General features: G+C 43.8%; 1 protein-coding gene across 1 annotated transcript in view; it reads left to right on the top strand.

Moving 5' to 3' along the window:
* Window positions 1-16,996, top strand: part of LOC106582184 (thrombospondin type-1 domain-containing protein 7A-like) — a 101,935-nt gene that overhangs the window by 82,456 nt on the left and 2,483 nt on the right. The window contains exons 14-27 of the mRNA XM_045703364.1: window positions 87-265; window positions 890-895; window positions 1,175-1,308; window positions 1,541-1,694; window positions 3,141-3,282; window positions 6,255-6,370; window positions 7,043-7,160; window positions 11,151-11,296; window positions 12,072-12,246; window positions 12,809-12,982; window positions 14,027-14,122; window positions 14,257-14,342; window positions 14,699-14,918; window positions 15,552-15,639. Coding sequence (XP_045559320.1) covers window positions 87-265; window positions 890-895; window positions 1,175-1,308; window positions 1,541-1,694; window positions 3,141-3,282; window positions 6,255-6,370; window positions 7,043-7,160; window positions 11,151-11,296; window positions 12,072-12,246; window positions 12,809-12,982; window positions 14,027-14,122; window positions 14,257-14,342; window positions 14,699-14,918; window positions 15,552-15,639 — 1,834 coding nt within the window. The remainder of the gene's footprint in view (window positions 1-86; window positions 266-889; window positions 896-1,174; window positions 1,309-1,540; window positions 1,695-3,140; window positions 3,283-6,254; window positions 6,371-7,042; window positions 7,161-11,150; window positions 11,297-12,071; window positions 12,247-12,808; window positions 12,983-14,026; window positions 14,123-14,256; window positions 14,343-14,698; window positions 14,919-15,551; window positions 15,640-16,996) is intronic.

Raw genomic sequence — 16,996 nt, 5'->3', positions numbered from 1 at the left:
AAGGAAGGGCTATGCATCATAGGGCTCCTGGGGGCCTCTAAGGGCCTCTATGGCCCTTCTCACACCTCTCTCTCTCCTCCATGAAGGCTACATTGAGGAGGCATGCATCATCCCCTGTCCGTCAGACTGTAAGCTCAGCGAGTGGTCCAACTGGTCCCGCTGCAGCAAGTCATGTGGTAGCGGGGTCAAAGTGCGTTCCAAGTGGCTCCGGGAGAAACCCTACAACGGAGGGCGACCCTGCCCCAAACTGGACCACATCAACCAGGTACAGCATGAGAAACACTCACAAGACTGTCTAATGTAGAAATGAGTTCAAGAATTCAAATGGAAAATGGAACTCTTTCAAGAATTTGGTCTGACAGCTGAGGGACTTCCTAATATGGATGCCATTTTTTCCTAATATAAGTTCTTTTTTCAGGCACTGTTTGTGATAGATAACACCGTTTTTGTGTTAGAAACACATTATTACAAACACATAGGAGAGAGAGAAACAAATGAAATATTCATGAAAATATTCCGTTTGAATTACCCTCCGTTACTTTCTCTCATGATTGCCAAATTGCTTTTGCTGGGTAGAATAGAGAGCCAGGGGAATGGATACTATAAATGGATCCATCCACAAAAATGCCCCTGATTTGAGAAATTCATTTTTTTTACCTTGAATATGAATAGAAACAGATTCAGAGAAGTGAATTACATTCATGGCATGTTGATCTGTTTCTCAGTGTTTGAATTCTCGAAAGTGGTCTTCACAGAGGCAGCCTTTATTTACAACGTCACATTAATCAAATGTTTGATCTAAGCAATTCAATATTTGCATTTGTCAATTATACCAACTCTTTGTCACTTTCATTCCACAATGCACACTGGATACGGATGAACACAATAGGCCCAGGTAAGACCCTTTTCAGTATTATGAATTCATATTGTCAACCATGTCCCACATACAAAATATCTCCTGTTGTGCATAGTACTGTACAGAACATTCACAGATGTAGCGGGGTAAGATTAAAAAGGATAGACATAAGCACTAACAAAACACCTCTGGTAATGTCTTAATCATCTCAACACAGTAATATCATTGACGCTATTCTTGTCACCCAAACTCAACGACAACGGAGGTAATAACCATAGACATATTCATGTCAAACCTCTTGCCTGGTGCCTTCCCCAGGTGTATGAGGTTGTGCCCTGTATTAGTGACTGCAGTCAGTATGTGTGGGTGGCTGAACCCTGGAGCGTGTGGAAGGTCAGTAACTTGGACCTGAAGGAGAACTGTGGAGAGGGTGTCCAGACACGCAAAGTCAGGTACTATACCCTTTCACTACATCACACTACTGTAGACTAAATAAAACCACCCCAAGCAATCTTCTACTCCCTCATACGAAGACCGTTGTGTCACACACAGTATAAATCCATGGTCCTCAACATATGCATGTAAATATGTTGTATATATTGCATTTGATTGACAGTTGATTTTATTGGAAAATGTTTTGACTATGTAAGGTCATATGAACACATCTCTGGGCCAATCCCGTAGGTGTATGCTGAACACTATTGACGGTCCATCTGAGTCTGTGGAGGACTACCTGTGTGACCCGGAGGACATGCCCTTGGGGACGAGGGGAAGTCGGCTGCCCTGCCCCGAGGACTGTGTCCTCTCTGACTGGAGCAGCTGGAACCGCTGCAGCCTGGTAAGAATAACTGGTCTGAGACCAGTCATCTTTATTCACGTATGTATGGTGTGTATGTGATGGCTGTGGTAAGAGGTGTCCTGGATCTGTACAAAAGTTTCGGCCTCTCTGGAGTTGCTGCAGCCTGCTAAGAACCACTGGTACATGTATGTGGTAAGAACTGACCCTGGATCTGTAGGATAGTTTCTTAACTCACCCACTGATTCTGTGATATGAAGTCCTGGGATTGAAACTGTGAAACCCATTTCTCACTTTTTGAAAGAGACTGGAACCTAACATAAAGAGTTTGTTTGTCTTCGGATAAATGGATTGCGAATCTTTCACAGTATGATATTTCTTCCTCCACGGAAGCAGAAAAAGAATAAAAAAGAAATATGTGCTGCAGAACGGTAACAAATGCCTGTGAATCACATTATCCAATTCTCACCCATTAAAATACACAGGGAAAGAAACCGATGTAACTACTTCCTGATCGAGACTTCAGTGGAGGTCAATGTATTTCTGGATGTAAAAATCCCCTAGTGAAACAGATGCACCTGCTCTGATCAGATCATCAACCACTCTCACTTTCCAGCCTGACACTGCTAGGAAGCCTTTGTAACATGGTAAAGGCAGACCGACCATGGTTGTCTCACAGCTGTAAAATAGACACGTTTAAAATATTACTGAATATAATCAAAGTCCAGTAGTTAACCGCAGTAAGGGGTCCACAGCCTCCCCATCTGACACATTTCATTGGTTGTAAAAGAGCGATTGAACTGTTTCGACGTCACCTGCTGTTTTCCTGAAAAGGCACCAGCCATTATTAATCACACCCCGTTCTCTTTAAGTGCTTGACATGCTGACTTCCCACAATTCCAATCTCAACATGGAGTCTCGCCGGTACCAGCGGGGCTTGTCCCATGTTTTATTCATGACGAATAAAACATTCCAGCGATGTTATTCCAGAGGCAGTGTTTTTCCCATTCTCACACTGTGTAAAGGGGAATGTAAGGAATGTTAGGATGGAATATCTATTCGAGAAGCATCTTCAACGCTTTTCCGCGAAATTCCTAGGAATTCCATATTCCAGGAATGCCAGTAGAGAGGATATGGAAAAGTTGGCAGCCCTGGGAATTGGGAATGGCATGACATCAGAACATGGAATGTTAATCCACTTTTATTTAAGACAATTAAATATGGAGAAAGAGCTGGGAAATAATCCAGAAGCCTTCAAATTCACACAGTTGAATCGACTTTTATGTTCAATAAATATGGACATCATGGCGACAAGGCCTCTCCATTGAAAAAGGGCTTAGTTCCAGTTCAGTGATCTGTCTACGTAGACTTCTTATCACTTGCTGCAATATGGATTTGTAAATCATTTACGCTATAAGAAAAATACCCAACCCTCCCCCTTTTTGCTCAACCCCTCCATGTTGATGTGAAATTGTGCCTACTTTTCAGCCATGCAGTTACAACAACAGCAGGAAACGGACAGCCTACGCCATCCGGTCACCTGGAGCAGGGAGACAATGTCCGGACACCACAGAGAAGGAGCCATGTAGTCTGAACCTGAACTGCTTTCACTATTTCTACAACATCACAGGTAAAAAAAATAATAATAATTATGAATCGCAGAACATCTCACTTTGACATCTTCCATTTAGTTTGTCTATAAGTAGCTACTTTCCCTCATCAGTGGCTATCTACTTACACTGTTACTTAAAGGCCCAATGCAGCTGTTTTTACCTCACTATCAAATCATTTCTGGGTAACAATTAAGTACCTTACTGTGACTGTTTTCAATCAAAATGGTCAAAAAGAAACAAAAATAGCTTCTTAGCATGAGCAATTTCTTGATCTATTAACTTCCGCCTGGTGACTGCAATCCTACCAAAACAGGCAGAAATTTCAGCCGGCCTTTTTTAACAGCTCTTACACTAAAAGGGCATTATCATCATTTTCACAATTTCCTAGTATTATTCCAAGTTCATAGTGTGGAAATATATACAAAACCCTGGGAAATCATGTTATTGACTGCACTGGGCCTTTTAAGTGTTCTAATTTTACTCATACTGAAAAAACTTTACCCAACCAATGCAGTTTAAAAAAAAGTCTATATGCACACTATAAGGTCGTGTACTCATTTTGCACACTCTTGGTGCAGCATACTCTTATCTAGTGCTACTCCAAAACGACTTGGTCCAATTAAACTGCAGTCTTTTTTGGTGGCTCCTCTGTGATTCCAGAGATGGGTAGTGTTATCTTCAATATCGTAGCTCTCTCTCTCTACTCTCTCTCTGTCTGTTGCTCACTTTACTGCTAATCTGTAGCGCTCTGCTCCCAGCGGCACCCACGCCTATCAGGGCCACACAGTAACTATGTAAATAAAATACCAGTAGAGATCATTACTGGAAATGCTCTATTTCATGTTGCCAGGATCCATCTTGCCTCTGCTTGTCTGAATCGTTCTCTCTCTCTCCACAATCTCCCCCTTCCACTCCCCCGAGTGCCACAAAGCTTTGCAGCAGGAGTTGAGCACTTAAAACAGCCGCTAAAAACAGCCACTCATCTTTGTCAGAGTGTTGCAGGCGTTTGAGTGATCCCCGGGTCCCTCGGGGGTAGACATGCTTCCTGGCTTAACTAGAGCCACATGGTTATTTGACTGGGGTTCTGGGATTCCAACTTCTCTGGATTCAAACAATATGCTTCACTTCAGAGGATTGTTTATGTAAATACTTTACTATTTATAATTTTGATAACTTTTACTTCACTACATTCCTAAAGGAAATTAGATACTTTTTACTCCATACATTTTCCCTGACACCCAAAAGCACTCCTTACATTTGAATGGAAAATCGTCCAATTCACACACTTATCAAGAGAACATCCCTGGTCACCTCTACTGCCTCTGATATTGCGGACTCACTAAACACAAATGCTTTATCTGAGTGTTGGAGTGTGCCCCTGGCTATCCATAAATAAAAAATAAAAATTGTGCCATTTGGTTTGCTTAATATAATATACTTTTACTTTTGATACTTAAGTATATTTAAAACCAACTACTTTTAGACTTTCACTCAAGTAGTATTTAACTGTGTGACTTTTAACTTGAGTCATATTCTATTAAGATATCTTTACTTTTACGCACGTCTGACAATTCCACCACTTCTATTGAAATTGGCGTTGGCGTTTTTCTTGATCTTTTTACGTGCTCCTCCGTCATGTGCCCTAGTTTAGCTGTCAAAAGCACGGCAGAGCAGGTGTTACAAGTGGTCATGACTCTGTTCAGTTAATGAGTTCAAGTGCGAGAGGTGTTCCAAATGCGTCTGTTGCCAAACTAATCAACTGCCATCAAACTCAACTGAGTAAATATCCTATCTTTAGAAAATGGCTTGGGGTTGGAACTGCCTAAAACAGGCTTTGACATCAAATGTACCCTTTGCCTAATGATTGAAGCTTCGCACGTGTAACTCCTGTCCAGTTTGGGGCAATGATGTATATAAACACTAGATTGCAAATGCTGTGTATTGGCCAATGAGAGGCTTTGAAGCCACCGGTCGGACATATTGGTACTCCCCAGTCTTCCATAGGAATAAATGTAACTCTTTACAGTATTTCAATTAAATGTTTCAAGGACAAAATTACATATATTTAAGAATTTTAATATTGTAGTGGGGACAGCAACATTATTACTTTCTAAAGGTTATACGTTAAGGAAAATGTTATTTTATATTTATTTATAATTATTTCTATGTTTAGCTCACATAATACCATTTCAAAGTATGCATTAAGGTGTCTGTAATAGAATAAACTTGGTAAAAACAAATGTAGGCATTAATAAAATTAATTTCTATAGCTTATTTTTTACAACGGTGGGGGAGTAGTAAAATGGAGGAGCGGTGGCTTCAAATCAGTGCCCCCCTGTTAGCCATTTAGTGTATATATAAATCATTTCGGGCCATACTGTACACTGAGAAAAGAAAACATTTTAGAACACCTGGTCTTTCCATGACATAGACTAACCAGGTGAATCCAGGTGAAAGCTATGATCCCTTATTGATTCCACTTGTTCAATCCACTTCAAGCAATGTAGATGAAGGGGAGGAGACAGGTTAAAGAAGGATTATCAAGCCTCGAGACAATTGAGACATGGATTGTTTTATGTGTGCCATTCAGAGGGTGAATGGGCAAGACCAAAAAAATGTGTGCCTTTGAAAGGGGTATGGTAGTAGGTGCCAGACACACCGGTTTGTCTCAAGAACGGCAACGCTGCTGGGTTTTTCATGCTCAACATTTTCCTGTGTGTATCAAGAATGGTCCACCACCCAAAGGACATCCAGCCAACTTGGCACAACTGTAGGAAGCATTGGAGTCAACATGGGCCAGTATCCCTGTGGAACGTTTCGACACCTTGTAGAGTCCATGCCCTGATGAATTGAGGCTGTTCTGAGGGCAAAAGGGAGTGTAACTCAATATTAGGAAGGTGTTCCGAATGTTTAGTATATTCAGTGTATGTTTGTGAGTTTGTCTTGAATTTGAGTGTGATTTTCATACTGGTCTGCCTTTTCCCCTCAGACTGGAGCACATGTCAGCTAAGTGCCAATGCTGTGTGTGGGAATGGCATCAAGACACGGATGCTGGATTGTGTACGCAGCGACAGCAAGTCTATCGACCTCAAGTTCTGTAAGGAGGTGAGATCCTCTTAAACGCTCTATCCCCAACTCCTGATTACAATCCTAGCTCTCTTTCAGGTCCACTATGATGAAAGTCAATACTGATTCAATACTAGTGATACTGAAATTGGACCATTTCCAGAGTAACTGAACCATCTGTACTGTCAATAGTTTGAAGTTGTGTGTCCTTGGAGTATTACTAATTTAGCTCAGAAGAGCAGCAATAACGTAATATATTATCTCTTTGGATCAGTATCAGCCACAAGTGATTCTAGGCAAATAAAATGACAGGCATGTACAGTATCTTCATAAAACATTTAGAAGTGTTTACACATGAGGATTGCTGTAGCCCCATCAGATTCAACTCAGTTTATTCATAATCCATTCAGACTCTCTCAAATTGTACCCTGCAGGTTGCAGTAGAAAAACGAACCTCACTGCTATTGAACCCATGGCCCAGTTTCAGTCCGGCTCAATCAGGGATAATAGGGTTTATACAAGCCGGGTGCCCATCTTGTGCCAGAACAGAACCAGCGGCTCCTGAGAATTATAGGCTATTTACCTAGGGGTCAGACAGAAGTAAGAAGTAATGGGTCTGGGCTGGCTGTACCAGTCTGTTGCAAAACGCCACTATGATAGGTGTTGTGACTGATACTGTAACTGAGTGATAATGATCACGCTCTTTCATAGCTGAGCCTGGAGAGGAAGTGGCAGATGAACATTTCCTGTGTGGTGGAGTGTCCTGTCAACTGCCAGCTGTCTGATTGGTCGGCCTGGTCGGAATGCTCGCACACGTGTGGACTGGATGGTAAGACAGGTAGCCTAGTGGTTAGAGCATTGAGCCAGTAACTGAAAGTTTCCTGGATCGAATCCCCGAGCTGACAAGGTAAAAATCTGTCATTCTGCCCCTGAACAAGGCAGTTAACCCACTGTTCCCTGGTAGGCCGTCATTGTAAATGAGAATTTGTTCTTAACTGACTTGCCTAGTTAAATAAAGGTTCAATTTTTAAAATATATATGTACAGTGGGGGGAAAAAGTATTTGATCCCCTGCTGATTTTGTACATTTGCCCACTGACAAAGAAATGATCAGTCTATAATTTTAATGTTAGGTTTATTTGAACAGTGAGAGACAGAATAACAACAAAAATATCGAGAAAAACTCATGTCAAAAATTTTATAAATTGATTTGCATTTTAATGAGGGAAATAAGTATTTGACCCCCTCTCAATCAGAAAGATGTCTGGCTCCCAGGTGTCTTTTATACAGGTAACGACAGAAGCAATCAATCAATCAATCAGATTCCAAACTCTCCACCATGGCCAAGACCAAAGAGCTCTCCAAGGATGTCAGAGACAAGATTGTAGACCTACACAAGGCTGGAATGGGCTTCAAGACCATCGCCAAGCAGCTTGGTGAGAAGGTGACAACATTTGGTGCGATTATTCACAAATGGAAGAAACACAAAAGAACTGTCAATCTCCCTCGGCCTGGGGCTCCATGCAAGATCTCACCTCGTGGAGTTGCAATGATCATGAGAATGGTGCCCAGAACTACACGGGAGGATCTTGTCAATGATCTCAAGGCAGCTGGGACCATAGTCACCAAGAAAACAATTGGTAACACACTACGCCGTGAAGGACTGAAATCCTGCAGCGCTCGCAAGGTCCCCCTGCTCAATAATACATATACATGCCCGTCTGAAGTTTGCCAATGAACATCTGAATGATTCAGAGGACAACTGGTGAAAGTGTTGTGGTCAGATGAGACCAAAATGGAGCTCTTTGGCATCAACTCAACTCGCCGTGTTTGGAGGAGGAGGAATGCTGCCTATGACCCCAAGAACACCATCTCCACCGTCAAACATGGAGGTGGAAACATTATGCTTTGGGAGTGTTTTTCTGCTAAGGGGACAGGACAACTTCACCGCATCATTTGACGGGGCCATGTACTGTCAAATCTTGGGTGAGAACCTCCTTCCCTCAGCAAGGGCATTGAAAATGGGTCGTGGATGGGTATTCCAGCATGACAATGACCCAAAACACACGGCCAAGGCAACAAAGGAGTGGCTCAAGAAGAAGCACATTAAGGTCCTGGAGTGGCCTAGCCAGTCTCCAGACCTTAATCCCATAGAAAATCTGTGGAGGGAGCTGAAGGTTCGAGTTGCCAAACGTCAGCCACGAACCCTTAATGACTTGGAGAAGATCTGCAAAGAGGAGTGGGACAAAATCCCTCCTGAGATGTGTGCAAACCTGGTGGCCAACTACAAGAAACGTCTGACCTCTGTGATTGCCAACAAGGGTTTTGCCACCAAGTACTAAGTCATGTTTTGCAGAGGGGTCAAATATTTATTTCCCTCATTAAAATGCAAATCACTTTATAACATTTTTGACATGCGTTTATCTGGATTTTTTTTGTTATTCTGTCTCTCACTGTTCATATAAACCTACCATTAAAATTATAGACTGATCATTTCTTTGTAAGTGGGCAAACGTACAAAATCAGCAGGGGATCAAATACCTTTTTCCCCCACTGTATATATATACCTATATCCTTTTACTGTCAATGGCTCCTAGGTAAATGTCTGAGATGATCAAGAAGAATTGAAGGACACTTAATGGGTTAACTTCTCCTGAGGGTCATCAAACCAGACTCATCTTGGTGGTTATATGAACATTGTTTCCATATGAGATACAGTGCATGAGTTACAGAAGGAACGTTTGAATGTTCAACAATTGAATGCTTTGTTTCCTACAAATATTCTATTCAAGCTAATATCACAAAATATCTCAGGCAGCCAGGGTTTGGAAAAAAACAAACATTACAAACGAGACAAACGGCATTAAACACGGTCATACAGTATCTTCAAATCTCACTCTGTTTCGTTCAACCTATGGCCTTACGTAATAGATTGCACACCTTTCTACGTTCACTGTGCTATCAACCCATGTTAAATCAACAGCTCCTCTACACTGTCAGATTACCAACGATCACGGGGATCTCCGTCTGCGCAAAAACAATCACACGTCACACTCTTCATGGGTTGGGAGAACTCCCCCCAAATAATTGCAAGACTGACCATTGAGCTGAGAGAGATTGCATCATACATCGCAAGACTGCTCTATCCTTTGTTGTTTGTTGTTGTACAGCATCAGACAATTGATTCTGTCCTATTATGTCTGTCTGCTAGCGGCCCTGTGGGAAGCCCTTTGAAGTAACAGCCAGCCTGTAGCCTCTAGCACCTGCAGCTAAATCACAGGCAAGACATAAGTGTTTTAAGAGTGGCTAAAGGTGCAATGGGGATCCTCACCTGATCTATAGAGGATGTTCTGTTGGCTAGAACAGGATGTGAGGTAGTATTATGTCTGATGGAGAATGTTGTATTTTACTGTCTGATAAGGGTAGCAGGTGTTCATTGTTGATTGGTTGAGAGAGAGGATTGCTGGCTCTGTGTTGGAAAATGAGCTGTTATATGTGACCAATTGCAAAACAGAGACGGAGAAAGGGGTTTGAAAGAGTATGTGGCATGGAAGCAGTGAGATGGATTTATATGAGGGGTGGAAAGAGAGGAATGAATGCGAGGGAGAGGTGGACATTAAGTCTGCAGTACTTGAAGTACCAGTGTGTTACAGCAACTCACAATCCGTGTGTGTGTGTGTGTGTGTGTGTGTGTGTGTGTGTGTGTGTGTGTGTGTGTGTGTGTGTGTGTGTGTGTGTGTGTGTGTGTGTGTGTTAGCTCACTTAACACCTATACTTCATCTGAGATGATACACTCTTAGTATAACTACTGTATACATCACATTGCAAAGCCTTTAGAATCAAGAAAGCTTACAAAATGCTCAAACTGCAGCACACCAGATCCATTACACATAAGAGACTTCACCACATCATATGGTCCTGTACTGCTGTTATATAAAAGGAAGGCAGTAGTTGGCAGAACAGAAAGGAAAAGTCATTTTGCTCAAGTGGAAGAGTGGAAGTAGAGAGGTAATCAATATGGCTGGAGCACAGAACAGTGTAGCAGGCTTTTTCAAGAGCTGCCTTTGTCAAGCAGTTAGGGACGACTAATACAGTAACCTATAAATAATACATTAACACACACGCAAAGACGCACAGGAGTCCACACACATGTACATAAATACACACAGTAACTGTTTGTAGGCCTATACTGTAATTACATTTCGTGAGCCAATTGAAATGAATGCACTGAATGGTGAATGACCTCACATTAAAACAAAGGAGCAGGCTGCTCCATTCAAAAGAAAGGAAAAGAATACAGGAGGGAACAACACATCATAGACATGCGTTTATCTAGACGGAGATCACTGCTGCGTTTGGTTTTTAGACCTTGCTCATGCATCTCCCTATTCAGACATCAGTCATATGTTGATGTGAATTACAGTCAAAGCATTCTTTCTGAATAAAATAGTCCCAATGTCTGCAGACTTTCTACATGTCTTTAGGTAGATGTGATACTGTAACGACTACAGATTTAGAATCTTCATTTGAGTCAGTTTAGCTACAGCAGGAAAATAATCCACACCAACAGGAAATGTGAATTATTATCTGGATTATAATTCATGGATATTTTTGAAGGTGTTTCAGAAAGGGAAAAATCAAGTTTGAATTTTCAAAGTGAAAATTACTTCAGGAGCCTTTTTAACCTCAAATGCACTACACTGCATTGCAGGAAAGTTCTCCTGCAACAGGGTGATCAAATTAAGATCCTACATTTGTACAAGACAAATTGTCCAGTGAGTGTCTCACATTAATGATGCCACTGCATTTTTGTGTTCCAGGGCGGATGTGGCGTAGCAGGGTGGTGGTGCAGGGGTCCCAGGGAGACGGGCGTCCCTGTCCCTCTCAGCTGGAGCAGTGGAAACCTTGTCCAGTCAGACCCTGTTACAGGTGGCAGTACAGCCCCTGGTCTGAGTGCAGGGTGGAGGTAGGCTACACCTCACACTGTCTTATTCTCCCTGGTCTGAGTGCAGGGTGGAGGTAGGCTACACCACACACTGTCTTATTCTCCCTGGTCTGAGTGCAGAGTGGAGGTGGGCTACACCTCACACTGTCTTATTCTCCCTGGTCTGAGTGCAGAGTGGAGGTAGGCTACACCACACACTGTCTTATTCTCCCTGGTCTGAGTGCAGAGTGGAGGTAGGCTACACCACACACTGTCTTATTCTCCCTGGTCTGAGTGCAGAGTGGAGGTAGGCTACACCACACACTGTCTTATTCTCCCTGGTCTGAGTGCAGAGTGGAGGTGGGCTACACCTCACACTGTCTTATTCTCCCTGGTCTGAGTGCAGGGTGGAGGTAGACTACACCACACACTGTCTTATTCTCCCTGGTCTGAGTGCAGAGTGGAGGTGGGCTACACCTCACACTGTCTTATTCTCCCTGGTCTGAGTGCAGGGTGGAGGTAGACTACACCACACACTGTCTTATTCTCCCTGGTCTGAGTGCAGGGTGGAGGTAGACTACACCACACACTGTCTTATTCTCTCTTTGACCCTTTTACTCAGTTAACAGACACAGAGGTCATGATCTGACTTTTCCGTGTGTGTGCGTGTGTGTGTGTGTGTGTGTGTGTGTGTGTGTGTGTGTGTGTGTGTGTGTGTGTGTGTGTGTGTGTGTGTGTGTGTGTGTGTGTGTGTGTGTGTGTGTGTGTGTGTGTGTGTGTGTGTGTGTGTGTGTGTGTTTGTGTCTGTCTCCCCCAGGAGGTGGTATGCGGAGCGGGACTTCGCTACCGGAACCTGTCGTGCTTCGTGTCGGACGGCTCCAGAGAGGGAGAGGGCAGCATGGTGGAGGAGGAGCTGTGTGGAGGTCTGGAGCTGGCTGTCAACAGAGACAAACTGATCATACTGAAGGAGACCTGTGTTCTGCCCTGTCCAGGTAACCAACCAGCTAACTGTATACAGCGCTCCCGTCTTATGTAGGTGTGCTGTTACTTATATTGTGCATCGTGGTAGTGTGGGTGGTAGCATAGATCTAGATGAAGCCAAGTCCTGTACAAAAACAGCATAGAGAAAAAGCACACTGTGAATTCATAACATCTCCTTTTTATGCAGATACACACATACATTACATCAACAACAATCTGCTTTGAACTGTAATAGACGTTCTTCAACCCCAAGAGTTTAATAAGCCTGACTTGGTCAGCTTTAGTTGTGTTTCTTGCTCTGTTGTCTTTTCTCTAGGCATATCACTCCAAATGGAACAAAGAGGCTAACAACTGTGTGGTTCTCTCTCTCTCTCTCTCTCTCTCTCTCTCCTCCTCTCTCCTCTCTCCTCTCTCCTCACTCACTCACTCACTCACTCACTCACTCACTCACTCACTCACTCACTCACTCACTCACTCACTCACTCACTCACTCACTCTCTCTCTCTCTCTCTCTCTCTCTCACTCTCTCTCTCTCTCTCTCTCTCTCTCTCTCTCTCCTCTCTCTCTCTGTAGGTGAATGCTACCTGATGGAGTGGTCTGACTGGAGCCCGTGTCTGAGTGTGTGTGCCAAAGGGGCCGGCGTGGACTTTGGCTCTGTCCAGGTGCGCTCGCGAGCCGTCATGGCCCAGGAGCCTGAGAATGTCCAGCTGTGTCCTGACCAGGACTGGGAGTCCCGACCCTGCATTGGTGAGACTGGGAAAACAAGGTTGTATTCATTAGGGCACACAAGCTAAATGTTTTGCAATGGAAGACGAAAATGTATGTTTTTTTTATTGGACAATTAAGGTTGTCCCTTCCCGCTTCAGTCTGTTTTCTTCCATTTGGTGCCTAATGAATACAACCCAGGTTTTATGTTTTCATCAAAGTCAAATAACTTTCCCCATGAGGAATTTATTTTACCAGGTCAAAATATGGCAAAACAAATTCCTCATGTTTATATACAGTACTAGCATGGTCCCTCAGGCATCTTATTCATGTAGGACTAGACTAGAGCATACAGTGTTATGTGAATCCCCAACCCCCCACTATGTTCCCCTGGGCTCTGTCTGGGGAGTCCCACGTTTTCTCACCCACTGCTGCGGCCGCCCCACAGCAGCCATTGCTGGGATGACCTGGTTTATAAGCATCACTGTGGGCCCAGGAGGGAGAGGGAATGGGGTGGCCCGGTGCACTTTAAGAAGGAGAGACAGGGGGAGATAGAGTGGGAAGGAGCGAGACATGGGATGGAGAGGAAAAACAGGAGAGAGAGGAGTGAAAGAGAGGGGAGAGGAAGCAATATGGGGAATAGAGAAAGAGGGAGAGGAAGAAAGAGAGAAACACCCCAGATCATTATACCCTGACCGATGACACTATAAAAAATCTATTGTATTGATTGTAGCGATGATACTGTAGCCAGCGAGCACTGAGAGAAAAATCAAACTTTTTCAAGGTTAGATTGCTCATTTACGATAGAGTTGAACTGGTTTTGCAGGTGATTAGTTACAGAGGGCTCCCTAGAGAATAAGGGTCACTTGGAGCACTGATGGAGATATTGATGAAACATTAACAGCGTTCATGCTAAGCCATCTAGCAAAAGCCTGAGCCTTTCATCCAGAATGTAAAAATCGAACCACACCCCTCTGTTCAATTAAGTTCCGTTTAATTCAGTAGAACTGATCTGAATTCAATTTGGCTCTGTTCTGTACCTGGCTTAATGGCTTATCGATATCATTATGTCTTGTGCTCTAACAGATGGGGAGTGTTTTGAGTACAAGTGGATGAGCAGCACGTGGTCAGGCTCCTCTCGTGTCACCTGGTGTCAGCGCTCTGATGGACTCAACGTCACAGGTAGGCACTACTAAACCTTCAATGATGCCTTAATGCACTTCTTTCCATATACCTTATTAGAGATGACATCAAAGCCTAAAGATCTGACCAATCACATGGCATCTGATCCATCTTTGGTGACCTTTGACCTACAGGAGGATGCCCCGCTATCAATCCTCCAGGGGACGACAACAACTCCTGTGACCCGCCGTGTCAAATGCCAATGTCCTTCTGCACTGAGGTGAGCTGTTCACGGGTAGTCATCTATGTTTAGTGAGAGTGGTTCAGATTAGGTTTGTGCTCTGAACGCATTGCACTTCAGTCCATTCTAGCATGGCCAGATAGTGACAAGCTGACAACCGTGGTTGTGTCTGAAAGCATTAATACCTGTCAAATCCTTGCTTCCTCCATCCTTGTCTCCTCAATTCCTTTCAAAGTGCATCAAAGGAGAGGATCCAAGGTCCCTCCCTCTGACCTCCTCCTCCAATTAGCTTTGAAAGGAATTGAGGAAACAAGGACAGAGGAAGCAAGGATTCGACAGATAGTAACATATTCACACAGCAGTGACCAGTATTTGTGTAACCCTGCCCCCTTCAGGCCGGCGTGTGTATGTGCGAGGAGGGCTACACCGAGGTGATGGTGATGTCCTCCAGTGGCCAGCTGAACCAGTGTTCCCCCATACCCATCCTGGAGATCCCCACAGCCGGGGACAAGAAGACTGACGTGAAGACCAGCCGTGCCATCAACCCCACCCTGCCTGCCACCATACAGCCTGGACACACCGGACGCACCTGGTACCTGCAGCCCTTTGGACCAGGTGAACCAGCTACGTCACTAGAGTAAAAGTAGTGAACACACATTCAGTAACTTGCAGGTGCAGAGTACAAAAAGTAAACCCATGAAAGTTTGATAGGTGCTGCGGGGGGCATTATTTCTTACAGATGCAGCTACGTCGACCACAGTAAATAGATTTTATAGCTTTTGGTTTATGCGAGTTACATTTCTGCACACACTTCTGACAATAGCAAATATAGCAAGAATGTGAAGTGATGGGAGGAACAGTTTGGGTCAGAGGAAAATGTTTCTCTGCTACTGCTTCATCATTGCGAAATAAGTGCATGAAATGAAAAGGAAGCACGTGGCTGATGATTTGTTAGATGCTGCAACAGGATTGCAGCCAATACAGGAGATACTATGTATTATGCTAATGTCCTGTACGCTCTTAGCTAATTTGCTTGGTTAACACCATAGTGCTTTCTGGTTAGAGTGCTGCATGTCACTGAGGCAGTAAGTGGCACTTGGGCTCTTACCATTTTCAACAGTTTGAGATTGTCTAGACATGTCCTCCAATGCACAATTCAGATCAACATTTTCAAAGACAGAAACGAATGGAAAGTAGACCCAGTCAGCCGTGTAGCCAGCTGAACTGACAGCTCTCCCTCCTCCACAGATGGCAAGCTGAAGATGTGGGTATATGGTGTAGCAGCGGGAGCCCTGGTACTGCTCATGTTCATAGTGTCTATGATATACCTAGCTTGGTGAGTCCGCTCTGAGCTTGTCCTTTTTTACTCATCCATCCCTTCATCATTCATTAAAAAATCCGCGTAGTGATTTGTTTTGGTCCAATTTGATTTTAGATTTTGAACCCTTTCATTTAGTGGTTAGTCGGTTCATCCCCCCCTCATCTTTTTGGTGTATTTATTGTTTTCTTGTTGTTTGTTTTGTTTTCTTCATGCCGTCTGTCGCCAGCAGCAGTTACAGCGTCCTCCGCCGCTATCTTCAGGCCACCGAGTCCAATGCCAATGGGACGGTGGTCTGGATGGGCCAAAATGTACATGAGTTGACTTATATGTGCCCCGATTGCCAAGAGTTGGGCCAAAGCAGTAGCCAAAGCAGTGGCCAAAGCAGCGGCCAGGGCAGCGGCCAGGGCAGCAGCTAAAGAGCAGCTGCAGTGCCAATCGTTGACCCCTGATCTGTGACCCCTCCACCAGTGTCACATGACATGTCCTGCCTGACCAGCTGTGTGAAGTTGCTGGTGCAGGTGAGGTCCCAGGAAATCACCTTCTAGAGGTCCCTCATACTATAGGTGGTAGGCTCCAGATAGAACCTGGTCGTAGGAAGTCTTCCAACTTTAGGATGACCTTACCTTCACCAAATCATTAACCTTTAGGGCAGTGGTCTCCAGACCCTAACACACTCAATTACTAATCAACGACTCAAGATGAAGATTAGTTAACTCAGAAGTGTTAGTGTTGGCCTGGAACAAAATATGTGACCAGGGTTAAGTGACTACTAATGTGACAACCATTGACTGATTTGGGCTCCCGAGTGACGCAGCAGTCTAAGGCACTGCATCTCAGCGCAAGAGGCGTCACTATAGTACCTGGTTCGCATCCAGGCTGTATCACATCCGGCCATGATTGGGAGTTCCATAGTGTGCGCACAATTGGCCCAGCGTCATCTGGATTTGGCCGGAGTAGGCTGTCATTGTAAATAAGAATTTGTTCTTAACTGACTTGCCTAGTTAAATAAAGGTTAAAAAAAAAACAAAAAAAACCATTAAGACTGAATTCAGGCCTTTTCCTGTAGACTCTTTCATTTTCCTGAATGTAAAATGGCACAACGATGGTGACATACTGCCCTCTGGTGGCCATAAAAAATAGCTAGTATATTTTAGAGCAGGAGCGACATTCCCCTGCTTTTATCAAATCCCCTCTGCCATCTCATCCCTGTTTATCCTCTATTTACCATACATTGTCACAAACATTTATTATTTTGCTGACGTTTGTTATGCACGGAAGTTCACACTACCATCAAGAAATATGGACGCATGCAGTCGAAGTAAGCGTTTATGCATGCATCTTTTTGAGGCATTAATGATTGCAGGACAACAAT

The sequence above is a fragment of the Salmo salar genome, chromosome ssa02 (assembly GCF_905237065.1).
Source record: "Salmo salar chromosome ssa02, Ssal_v3.1, whole genome shotgun sequence".
In the NCBI taxonomy this organism is placed as follows: Eukaryota; Metazoa; Chordata; class Actinopteri; order Salmoniformes; family Salmonidae; genus Salmo; species Salmo salar.
This window is presented reverse-complemented; position numbering and strand designations above follow the sequence as displayed.